The sequence below is a fragment of the Callithrix jacchus genome, chromosome 18 (genome assembly GCF_049354715.1).
Source record: "Callithrix jacchus isolate 240 chromosome 18, calJac240_pri, whole genome shotgun sequence".
NCBI classification, from domain to species: Eukaryota; Metazoa; Chordata; class Mammalia; order Primates; family Cebidae; genus Callithrix; species Callithrix jacchus.
Window position 1 is genome coordinate 40,285,785 of NC_133519.1, and position 12,819 is coordinate 40,298,603.

A 12,819-nucleotide genomic window follows, 5' to 3' on the forward strand; every position below is an offset into this window, starting at 1 on the left:
ACGAATGCCTAGACCTTACCGACTCTTGCTTAACAATAATGGATAATAGCCATGACCTATTAATCTTGACTGCAGTCCTGGAAAGGAATATTGTTGCAGACCCCATGTGGGAATATTTTTCAAGGACCTTTCATAGCAGATTGTTGTAGGAATTGAGATAATGAATGTAGTACCAATCCCTAAAATATGTTCACTAAATGGTAGCTATTTTTATCCTTTCACCAAGCCTCCTTGGCTCCACCCCCGAAATCTCTGGCATCTCCTCATCTTATCTCTATCCCCACTTTTCCTTGACTCCATCTAAACTACCACAAGGAATCCCTGTTTCCCTCCTTGTTTTTGGCCTCCTCCATGTCTTGTTTTTAGCAAGAGGTGTTTTTCTTTAAATCTTGTGATAACTTATATTTTATAGCAGTTCTATTCATTTGCTGAACCAATCTGCTGAGTTCCTGAGTCTCCTAAACAGAGAAACTCTGAACCAATTTGACTGAAAGTTGTAGGGTGGGGGTGGTTAAGGAGAAAAACAGGGAGGAGAGAGAGATAAAAACATTTTCCAGACAGTGGAAAAATTGTCCTGGCATGGTTTCCTGCAGAATGGAGAGAGGGAAACTGATATTATAAATGAGCTTTCCTGTCAACTTAAAGAGCTGCCCTCTTCTGGTTTGATGAAACATTGAGTCACTCCATCTTTGGCAATACGTTCATGGGTCACTGAGTTTGTAGTTCATATTCTAGTTCTGAGGCTAGCAATGACATCTGCTTGAGTGTTATGGCAATTAAACGAATGCCTTACACAAAATTTTCTTCCAGGCAAGATTTTTTAAGGTCTAGTTGGAATTCCTGGGTGATCTATTGTGTTCATATCAGGTTAATATAGCTTTTTAATGTGCACGCACTTAGATTACAGAATGTGTAAATGTTGAGTGCCAAGACTAATTGCTGGCATATTTTTCTGTGTAAGGCTCAGGCACAGAATGTTTCTTTAGTCAGTGATATGAAACGACAGTGGGCCTTCAAGGAAGTATTACTCCTTTAACTCCAGTTTATTTTCCCTGGCCAGGTTATTGACAGTTTCCAAGGCATTAATGATTAAGAGCTGCCAACCCAGACTCTCCCAGATCCATTAAGTCATTCACAGGTCTTCGTCCCTGAGTCATGCCATGATTTCTGCTGTGCTATGTTTCAATTTTTGACATTGTTTGAATTTATTGTCATCCACTTTAAAAATGCACAGCATCAATAACTCCATTCCAAACAGAGGCAGTTGTCCCTGTTAAGAACAGTCTCTGGAGCAAGCATGTATAAATGTCAAATCATTACTATGCCAGCCATTTTCTGGCTGTGATATCTTGGGCAATTTAACTTATTTCTCCCTTGATTTCCTAATCTTTAAAAAAAAAATGGGGATAAGAATCACCGTTAAGTTTGCTTTAAAAATAATTAACATATATAAAATACTTAGAACAGTTCCTGGCACATACTGAACACAATGTAAGTGTTGGCTATTATCATTATGATCTAAAGAGTATGGGTCATGATCACTATAGACTGGTGAACCCATCAGGGGAATTTTTATTAAGTGGAAACTTATAAATGAACATTAGATATATTCAAATAAATTTTGGCAACCTACACTGTAGAAACAGCATTAACCCAGAAGAAGCTTTAAATCTTTTTGTCACAGAGAAGGCCCTGCCCCTATTTTTTATTTTATTTATTTTGAGACAGCATCTCACTCTGTCACCCAGGCTGAATTACAGTGGCATGATCACAGCTCACTGTGGCTGCCACTTCTTGGGCTCAAGTAATCCCCTTGTCTCTGCTTCCCCAGTAGCTGGCACTACATGTGTGTGCCACCACACCTAGCTCATTTTTCTGTTGTTTTTTGAGATGGAGTTCGTACTTGTCACCCTGGCTGGAGTGCAATGGTGTGGCCTTGGCTCACTGCAACCTCTGCCTCCCAGGTTCAAGCCATTCTCTGGTATATTTATCCCAGGAGTTTGAGACCAGCCTGGGCAACTTATATTAATTTGAAAATACCCAGTAAAAAATGTTCATTTATAAGTTTCCGCTTAATAAAAATTCCCCTGATGGGTTCAGGCAGTTCTCGTGCCTCAGCCTCCCCAGTAGCTGGGATTACAGGTGCCCACCACCATGCTCAGCTAATTTTTGTAAATTCAGTAGAGATGGGGTTTCACCATGTTGGCCAGGCTGGTCTTGAATTTCTGACCTCAGGTGATCCACCTGCCTTGGCCTCCCAAAGTGCTGGGATTATAGGCATGAGCCACCACATGCAGCCAACCTGGCTCATTTTTAAATTTTTTATAGAGATGGGAATGTCATTATGCTGCCCAGGCTGGTCTCAAACTTCCAGGATCAAGCAATCCTCCCACCTCTGCCTCCCAAAGTGCTGGGATTATAGGAATGAGCCACCACACCCAGCTTTACCCTGATTTTTAATTCCATAATAGAGAAATAAGATCATCTGCTTTGATATACAGTGGGTTCACAGAAAACCAGAAAGTAGCTCAGCATAATTTGGGGCACGAATGTGAAACAGAATAATAACCTGTCTTCAAGCATTGATTCTTCTCCAAAGATGTAATTCAATTGCCCTCACTTTGAATGAACAGTCTCCACTGGGCAGAATTTGTCTTAAGCCACCTCACAGCTGGTTTCTCTTTTGTCTACTCCATGTACTGTTGCTTTCCACTTGTGTACCACTGTCTGGTCCAGTGATCTGTGGCTACTGGTTCCAATGGGATTTCTTTCTCCTCCAATACCTACTCAGCATGACCCTTGCAGTTGGTGTGAGAAAAGACTGGTTGGGACAATTTTCCTTAAAATCTGACTTGTTTTGTGATAGGCCTGAAGGATTATCAACTTCTCTTTGACCTATTCAGTACATTCTACCCCTTATATTCCAGAAACATAGTATACAGCACCAAAGTTACCCAGCACAAGCAAACCCAGCTTTTCTACCTGTTAACACGTACATTCACTTCTCCAAAGCCATGCCCATGTGGAAGCCGTACGTAGATACCACACTGCAGGCTTTGTCAACAGTCAAGGTTAGGGTTCAGCAAGTTATATGGTTAACAAACAGCCCAGGTGATTCCTATGCAACCAGGCTTTGGGGAATGACTCCTCAAAAATTACAAAATAAGGCCGGGCACGGTGGCTCAAGCCTGTAATCCCAGCACTTTGGGAGTCTGAGGCAGGTGGATCACGAGGTCAAGAGATCGAGACCATCCTGGTCAACATGGTGAAACCCTGTCTCTACTATAAATACAAAAAATCAGCTGGGCATGGTGGCACGTGCCTGTAATCCCAGCTACTCGGGAGGCTGAGGCAGGAGAATTGCCTGAATGCAGGAGGTGGAGGTTGCGGTGAGCCAAGATCACGCCATTGCACTCCAGCCTGGGTAACAAGAGCGAAACTCCGTCTCAAAAAAATAAAAATAAAAATTACAAAACAAAACCAAATTTTTTAATTTGTAAAAACTATACTAACCACCATCTTCAAGAAAGGATACAATGAAAAGGAATGATCCTTCGGTCCTCAAATATTTTATTGATTACCTAGAAAAAAATGTTAGCTTTTGCTCTCTTCATAGTCACAAGTTCATCTTTTGACTTTTCTACCCATTTACAGCTCTTGCATTGAGCCAATGTTTCTGTCATATAGTAAGATCACTCTAAATTTTACCTACTATTACACTTCTATTTTGCCAGTGCAGATGCAGAAGCTGAAGCCCACGCTCACATCAACAGTAAAGGATGGGGTGAACCCTTTTATTAAGGTTACCTTGATCAAACAAGGCACAAGAATATCTATCTATCTATCTGTCTGTCTTACTTCTCTTTGGTGCCCCCGTACGTCATGAGAATGCTATTTAGAGGTCACACCCTAGGTCCAAATCAGGTAGAACCCAAGAGAAATTCAGATCTGGCATTCTTTGGTGGCAATTTTAGGAATATACTCCCCGCAAAAGGGAGACGATATTTTCTTGTGGAATATATTATGTAACTTTGGTAAGAAGAGAAGTGCCATTTGCCTGTGTGTACCAAGGACCTCTGTGCAGGTCATAGTTCCTCATAGTCGAGGTTCAGTGCTAAGAACTACTGACTTTATACAGATCACTATATGCATCAATACACTTTGAAGAATGGTTGTTAGTAATGCAAACTTTGAAATAACTTCATCGGATTACTGTGAGTCATGTAGGCCTTCATACCTGGTTTTAAAATTTTAAAACATGGACAAGCCAATGGCACTTGGGCAAATGGTGCTTTATTTACTTTAAATCAAGGCTAATAATTCAGACAAATTTAAATGAATCAAAAGGTTTCATGAACCACGGTCAAGGCTTTGTGGAGAAATTCTGTATATCTCTCTGTAAATGAACAAATTACTTTGTAAATATCACATATAACTTAAGCCCTCAGAGTGCAAACAGGAAAAGAGACAGCCAGAGAGAAGGCACGTATGAATTTTGTGGATAAGATTCAGGTTCAATCTACTGACTAAATTCCACTATAAAGAGGAATGGACTTCTTTTTCAGATGCTAACACTGTACTGAACTTCTAGAATAACTGGAATAGGACATAAACTACTTTCTCTAACATGAAGGTCTTGTCCACTTCAAAGCCAAGGCCCATGAAGATGTACCCTAAGGTGAAGCCATTTCTGCAGTCAAGTGAAATCATGGGATGTTGGGCTGGGCTTGAGTCCCTCCCACAAAGGCTTTGTTGCTTTTGGGGAGTTCATCTGGGGATTCCTTTATTTACGTGAAAACCAAAACCTTTCTCTAATGATTACCAGCCCCTCATGCCTTCTCAGTATTTGCAAACCGGCTTTGAGGGTAGGATGGGTTAGTCTTTCCTCACCTTATGCCCAGAGCCCTGCACAGTCCCAAGCATGTAATTCTTTTTTTTTTTTTTTTTGAGACGGAGTTTGGCTCTTGTTACCCAGGCTGGAGTGCAATGGCGCGATCTCGGCTCCCGCAACCGCCACCTCCTGGGTTCAGGCAATTCTCCTGCCTCAGCCTCCTGAGTAGCTGGGATTGTATTTTTAGTAGAGACGGGGTTTCACCATGTTGACCAGAATGGTCTCGATCTCTTGACCTAGTGATCCACCCACCTTGGCCTCCCAAAATGCTGGGATTACAGGCGTGAGCCACTGGCATGTAATTCTAGAAGTAGTTTCTGATTAATTGTGGTCCCCCAACCCAAGAAACCAAACCTTGATCAGTTCCCACTACTTTGTCCTTCCCTTTTCCAATTGCTAATGACCTCTGACACTCAGAACCACTGATGTGAAACCACACACCTCTCTCGGTGATGACTTTCTACTCAAAGGATCAAATGCATAATCAAATGGACCGCTCAAGACTGGCGACCTACTGGGATGCCTGGCTGACCGGTGCAGCTGGCTGGCAATGTCATGTGAGTGGGTTCACCTGGGAAGGTTCCAAGTGGTGAGGTCGACGGTGCTGTCTTCACTCGTCAGAGGAGGAAGGGATGGGCTCCTTCTTGCAGGTGCCATGCTTGGCTTGGTGCCGTTGGAGGTGATTGGACCGGGTGAAGGCCTGGCCGCAGTCTTCACACTGGTAGGGCCTCTCTCCGTTGTGCATCCGAATGTGCTGGGCCAACTCAGAGGCAATGCGGAAGGCCCTGCCGCACTCGGCACAGAGGAATCCCTTCTCCCCGGAGTGGATCTGTTGGTGTCGCTTCAGGGTGGAGGAGCGGGCAAAGGCCTGGCCACATTGCGTGCAAGCAAAGGGCCTCTCGCCGGTGTGGATGCGCTGGTGGCGCACGAGGCGCGAGGGCTGCGCGAAGGCCACGCCGCAGTCAGCGCACTTGAAGGGCCTCTGGCCCGTGTGCAGCGTCTGGTGCTCGGCCAGGTTGGAGGACTTGGTGAAGCACTTGCCGCAGGTGGGGCAGGGGAAGGGCCGCTCGCCCGAGTGCACGCGCTGGTGCTCCACCATGCGGCTGGCCACAGCGAACTCGCGGTCGCAGGCGACGCAGCGGAAGGGCTTGGCGCCCAGGTGCGTGCGCTGATGGCGCAGCAGCGACAGCGGCTTGTTGAAGGTCAGGCCGCACTCGGAGCACGGGAAGGGCTTGTCGTTGCTGTGCATGTTGCGCTGGTGTTTGCGCAGGTCCGAGGAGCGCACGAAGGCCTTCCCGCAGTCTGGACACTGGTAGGGTTTCTCGCCCGTGTGGGTGCGGATGTGCTTCCGATGGTCGGAGGACCAGGTGTAGGCCTTGTCGCAGAAGGAGCACCGGTAGGGCCGCTCGCCCGTGTGCAGGCGCCGGTGCTGCTGGAGCGTGCCGCGGTGGGAGTAGGCCTTCCCGCATAGCTCGCACGCGTAGGGCTTGGTGTCACCGCGCGTCTCCACGGGGCTCAGCGGCTTGCTGGGTTCCTGGAACGCCCTCCCGCCCCGCAGGCGCCTGTAGGGATGCGCCTCAGCCTCTGGGTCCCCGCGCCTGCCCACCTGGTTCTGTCCTTTCCTGCTGATTCGCCCTTTTGCTAGCACCGCGGCTGCCAGGCTGGCTGGGGTGGCCGACGCCTGGGCTGGTGTGTGTGTCTCTCGCGTGGGGAGGTCCCAGTTGCTCCCTGGCCTGGGGAAACACAAGAGAGAAGAGTTCTCTGCGGACGTGTCTACGCTTTTGTGTGCACAGAGATACTTTCCATTGCTGGGGAAGCTGGATGGGACATCCAAGGCTGCGTCCTGGTTTGCCCTCAAGTCTCCATCATCACCCGCAGATAATCCCTCCCTAAGAGCTTGCAACTGACCTAACAGCTTGTGTGTGAGACCACTGCGAAGGGTACCCAGAACTGTGCTTGCTCCCGGGGAGCCCTGGGTCTCATTAATCTTTGGCACATCTCTGCTCCAGCTGGCTCTCCCGGACATCTGCATTGGTTTCTGCCCCATGCCCCTAGCACTGGAGGAGTCAGAGACTTTCTCCTCCTCTTTGCCTAGCGGATGGGGCCATGGCAAGTCAGGATTGTCACATGTTACTTGGGAGCTGCCCCTTAGACAGGCCACCATGTCAGCAGTGCCCTCTTTTTCTGACTCCCCACCACCTTCATCCTCACTCTCTAAGTTCATGCTCAGCATCTGGGGGTCATGAGCCTTCTCAGTCAAGCTGCTGAGAGGAGACGCCTCTTCCCACCTGTCCTGGGAGTCCACTTGTGCCATGATGTTCAGGTGCTTCTTTTGCCTGCTCCTCTGAGGGAGAACCTTTGCTCAGCTCAGGATACCTGCAAGAAGAAAAGTGTGAAGAGAAAAATCACAAGGAATGTTCTTAATCACTTTCATACCCAGAGGGACTGAGGTCTCACTACTGCTCTGTCTCCAACTGGCTTCCATGGGAAGCATATTTTTGAGTCTCACTGAGGACAGAGACCTGGCTCTGCTGAAAATCCCAATCATCCTTATTCCCTCTGGAGATCCCACTTGCTAGAAGAAGCCCCAGGAGACCATGCTGTCAGGAATAGCCAGAGTGGGACATTACTGGGTGCCAGCTGTGCCCTGTCCCTCCTGGAAGGCAGAACTAAGTATTTGGCCTATATGCCCTCCTCCCTATTCTAGTATCCACCTTTTGCAGGACTGAGTTGAGCAAAGCTGTTTTTGCAGACTGGGAGGGGTTGGGATTCCCAGAATTCTTTGCAGCAGCCCAGTCATTGGCTCAAAGATACCCACAGCCTTTTAACTGGGAGTAGGGGTGCAGGGACACAGTTTTCTGCCTTATGCCTACAGATACCAGTGCTCAACCCTCAACTGCTAACCAAATGTGTCCTTTGTCAGCATGGGGGACAACTCGATGACATGGTAGGAAGCAAGCTCTGGTCCTCCTAAGGCACTCTTACAGTGTCTCCAACTGGGGAAGCTGGAAACCAGGCTGGCTCTTGCTGTCCCTGCCAGGAGTGCAAGTCTGCCATCCCATGATGGTGTCAGCTAGATATACCTCTCAGACCCTGAGTCACCTCTTCCAAAGACAAAGAGAATGAGGGTGAGTCAGGAAGGCACCAGGAATGTTCCCAAGAAGACACCAGCTGTCCCTCACTGCTTAAGCAAGCCTTCTCAGGCCCTTGAAACTTCTGAGGCACTTCTAACTGCCAGGGAGGCTACCCAAAAGCACCCAGGGGGCAGAGGATGCCCAGCGAGAGCTTGACCTGTCTTTGAAATTTTGCTTCATCACAAACATTCAGGAGAGTTTACATTCTATGTTGCGTTTGTTTTATAGAAAATAGTGTTTTTCAAGTTACCTTGGGTTTAAATGTTTAATCTTCCCCCAAGTGTGCCATATTGATCCCAGGGCACACATGTCCACTGGAGTACACATTCCTGACTCAAGAAGCATGGATGTTGGATTTCAACCATAACACATGAGACATGGAAGCCATTTGGGTTTTATTTTTAAACTTATTTTTTTTTTTTTTAGCTTGAAGACACACAGAAAGCCTGCTGGAGGGTTGGTTAACAAGGATTGGGTGAGTGACACATTTTAAAGGAGTAGTAGAGTGAGAGGCAGGATACTGAGGGTCTCTCCAGGGGCTTTAGTCTGGAGAGAAACGTCTGAGAATCCCAGAGGGGGTATTAAAACTCTCATTTTTCTGGACACAGGTTATGATCCAGGTACTATGTTGAATGGTTCACAAACATGATTTCATTTATTCCTCTCAGCAAACCTTAAGATAGTTGCTATTATTATATTATTCTTTCAATTTTTACAGACCAGGAAACTGAACTTTTCTGAAGTTACTTACCTGCCCAAGGCCATGCAGCTCATAGACAGCAGCAGTGGGGTTTCTCTCTAATTTCAAGGCCATTATGTTAAGCCCCAAATTGTCCTGCCTTTCAGCTGTGGCCTCCAGACCGAGGCCTGCTCTGGGGCTGGGCTCTGCCCAAGATCAGCGGCAGCATCCTGGGGTGAAGAGCCATGGCTTTCTACAGGTATCAAAGCCCCTTGTGTTTTCCAGGCCAAGTAACTTTGGCTACAGGGCCTCACTGCTGGACTCCTCCCTGCTCTCATTGACCCAGATTGCCCTCCACCAAAGAGAGAGGCCAGTGGCTGCCCATCAGAGCCACGACCCATGTTGCAGAGGCTACTGCCTGGGGTGCTCAAGAGTATTAATCACTGAGTATTTACCTTCTGAAAGCTCCTTCTCTCTACCTCTGCTCACCTTTCACTGCCATCTCAGAAGGGATAAAAGGAGTGATCTTTGTACTTGGCTGGTCCAGTTACCCTATCCCTATCTGATCCAACTGTTCTTCCCCAATGTCTGCCTGATCATGAGCCCAGTTACCCTGTGTGTATGGAGGGGAAGCAGGAGGGAGGAATCCTCACTTTCCACTCTGGATACAGAAGACATGGATGGAGGGAGGACACATTGCAGTTGTGACTGGAGATCAGCATCTCATGTCCCTTGTGCCCCAAGCCCAGAGACCACTTCTCTTCCCTCACTGCTCCCTCACCCATCACATGGCAGAAGGTAGCCGGCATGCCTTTTGACAGGAGCCCAGGTCAGACATGTGCTCAGCACAGTGGATCTTAGGGAATGAATGTGTAGTTTCACAGAGGGGACACACCACTAGCCAACTTCATAGAACTTAGCAGAGCAGCAGGCTTGATCCGGGGATGTGGGTACCCATCAGGGACAGCAAAGGGATGCTAGGTTTGTATGAAATGCATGTCTTAGGTCTCCTTCTTTCTCTATGCCAATGTACTGCCTGTTTCTGTGGCACTGTTCACAGATCACTGACTTTACCCATTCCCCACCCCACCTCCAGTACAAATACCCCATTTTCCACAGCCTGTGTCTCATTGTCTTCCTCTAGGCCACAGAGGAGCCTCCTTAGCGTGGCACACAGCCCTCCTCTAGCTAACCAATCCCTTCTCCAGAGCCTGTCAGGAGACTTTCTTTTCAGATGAGGAATCCCTCCTTCATCTGAAGCCATGTCCCCAGTGAATGTGTCCTGCTTTCTTTCTCCTGTCGCTGCCTCAGGCGTGCTCTGGGCCACCAAGAAGACCTGGAGGCAGGCAGAGGCACAGGGAGGGATTTTCTGGCGAAGTCTGCATAACTGTACCTGGCCTGGAAGAGGAACACTGGTGCCATGATATAGCTAGCCTCTCTGCTCTCCAGATGTGCTGGCGCCTGGAGGCTGTCAGAGCACAGTCCTTTGCTGGAACTTTCTCTGCACTTGCCAGGCAGGAATGGACCAAATGCAGCCTCCAACTCCCCGACCTCATACATCCATCAACACTCTGCAGAAGTCTACCCTGAGGGCTTGTTGCAACCCCAGCCCACACCCCTCTTCTTTCCTTCCACATTGTACTACAGTCCATCCCAAGCAGCCACCTCCTACTTTCTCCTCTGCTCACGGCTCTCAGGCCTTGCTCTCCACTGCTGGCTGACACACACACAGTTGCTTACCTGGGAAATGCAGACAGCAGTGTGGGCCCCCCTGCCCTGGCTTCTGTGACACGTGGGCTCTCAGCAACAGGAACCAGAGTTGAGTACAAATCAGCAGAGATGGTGTCTCTGTCTCTCACGCTTTGTGTCCAGTCCAGCAGCTGCAGAGAGAGCCTCTGGAGGTGGGGCCAGTGTAATACACTCAACCTTCCTGCCTGCATCCAGAGAGCAGCTTGGGAAATAGAGTGGGGCTGCCCTCTCTCACTGCCTGAATCAATCCTCCAGCTCCCTCTGCTCCCGCCTCCCTTCTCTGCCAAAGCCAGTCTCCCTCCTTCCCTCCTCTAACTCTTCCTGCAGATGGCCCTATGCCTCCCTGTGCACTTTCACTCCTTCCTTCCACAGAGCAGTCCATCCTTCACTTTAGCCCTGGTATACCCATGGGCCACATGTCACTTGTGAGCTTCCTGGACAGTATGGTTTTTCCTTCCTGGAAGGCAGAACAGAGTATTTGGCCTGTATGCCCATCTCCCTATCTTAGTATCCACCTTTTGCAGGACTGTAAGTTGAGCAAAGCTCAGTTTTTGCAGAACTGTGAGGGGTTGGGATTCCCAGAATCCTTTGCAGCAGCCGGTCATTGGCTCAAAGATGCCCACAGCCTTTTAACTGGGAGTAGGGGTGCAGGGAGACAGTTTTCTGCCTTATGCATACAGATGCCAGGCCTGTCTGTGGTCTCTTTCCACTTTCAGCACTGGTTCCCATGCAGGTTCATGTTGAAGAGGATTGGCTCGGGGTAGAAGACTCAGTATGTTCAGAATTTTTACCCACTCAAGTCTGATGTGCATTTATAAGGAAGAACATTCAGGACATTAAAATAAGAGATGGAAGTGTGGTTCCTGTGATGTCACTAGGTGGTCACAAACTATACTGCTTGACAGCAGGATCTGGGTCTGGGATTGAATCTTACTACTCATTAGCTGTGTGATCTTGGGCAAATTATTTAACCTCTATGTGCCTTAGTGTCTCATCCGCAAAACAGGGACCAGGATATTATTGTCATTGTGGAAGTTTGGGGAGGTTTAAATGAGGTAATGCATGTAAGGAACTTAGCTTAGTTTTTGGAACATAGCAAATACCCAGAAAAGTTAGCTACTGTTACTGTTGATGATGTTTTTTAAGTTCTGGGGTACATGTGCAGGATGTGCAAGTTTGTTACACAGGTAAACATGGGACACGGTGCCTTGCTGCACCTATCAACCCTTCCTTCCTTCACCTAGATATTAAGCCCACATGCATTAGCTATTTTTCCTGATGCTCTCTCCAAACCATACTACCCCGACTGCCCCAGTATGTGTTGCTCCCCTCTCTGTGTCCATGTGTTCTCATTGCTCAGCTCCCACTTATAAGTGAGAAGACACAGTGCTTGGTTTTCTGTTCCTGTACCAGTTTGCTGAGGCTAATGGCCTCCAGCTGCATCCCAGGCCCTGCAAAGGATATGATCTTGTTCCCTTTTATGGCTGCATGGTATTCCATGGTGAATATGTACCACATTTTCTTTATCCGGTCTATCATTAATGGGCATTTGGGTTTATTCCAAGTCTGCTATTGTGAATAATGCTGCATTGAACATGTGCATACATATATCTTTATAACAGAATGATTTACATTCCTTTGGGTATATACCCAGTAATGGGATTGCTGGATCAAATGGTATTTCTCTTTCTAAATCTTTGAGGAATCACTTCCACAATGGTTGGACTGATTTACATTCCTACCAACAGGGTAAAAACATTCCTATTTCTTCACAACCTTGCCAGCATCTCGTGTTTCTTGACTTTTTGATCATCGCCATTCTGACTGGCATGAGATGGCATCTCATTGTGGTTTTGATTTGCATTTCTCTAATGCTCAGTAATGTTGAACATTTTTCATGTCTGTTGGCTGCATGTATGTCCTCTTTTGAGAAGTGTCTGTTCATGTTCTTTGCCCACTTTTTAATGGGATTGTTTGTATTTTGTAAATTTGCTTAAGTTCTTGTAGATTCTGGATATTAGACCTTTGTCAGATGGATAGATTGAAAAAAAGGTCTCCCATTCTATAAGTTGTCTGTTTACTCTGATGATAGAGTCTTTTGCTATGCAGAAGCTCTTTAATTTGATCCCATTTGTCAATTTTTGCTTTTGTTGAAATTGCTTTTGGTGATTTCATTATAAAATCTTTGCCTATGCCTATGTCCTGAATGGTATTGCCTAGATTTTCTTCTAGGGTTTTTATAGTTTTGAGTCTTACATTTAAGTCATTAATCCACCTAGCATTAATTTTTGTGAAAGGTATAAGAAAGGGGTCCAGTTTCAATTTTCTGCATATGGCTAGCCAGTTCTCCTAGCACCATTTATTAA

At 47.0% G+C, this 12,819-nt stretch overlaps 1 protein-coding gene across 1 annotated transcript; it reads right to left on the reverse strand.

Annotated features, from left to right (window-relative positions):
- Positions 1 to 4,272: 4,272 nt before the first annotated feature.
- Positions 4,273 to 10,601, reverse strand: ZNF648 (zinc finger protein 648). The gene is made up of 2 exons (XM_002760296.7): positions 10,445 to 10,601; positions 4,273 to 7,267 (listed from the first exon to the last, which is right to left on the reverse strand). Exon 2 carries the CDS (start codon positions 7,203 to 7,205, stop codon positions 5,502 to 5,504), a length of 1,704 nt encoding a protein of 567 aa, XP_002760342.4. The 5' UTR covers positions 7,206 to 7,267; positions 10,445 to 10,601; the 3' UTR covers positions 4,273 to 5,501.
- Between the last annotated feature and the right edge of the window lie 2,218 nt (positions 10,602 to 12,819).

What these genes read in the sequence shown, in the direction of transcription:
- ZNF648 (XM_002760296.7), bottom strand. Translation starts at nt 7,205, where the DNA reads ATGGCACAAGTGGACTCCCAGGACAGGTGGGAAGAGGCGTCTCCTCTC.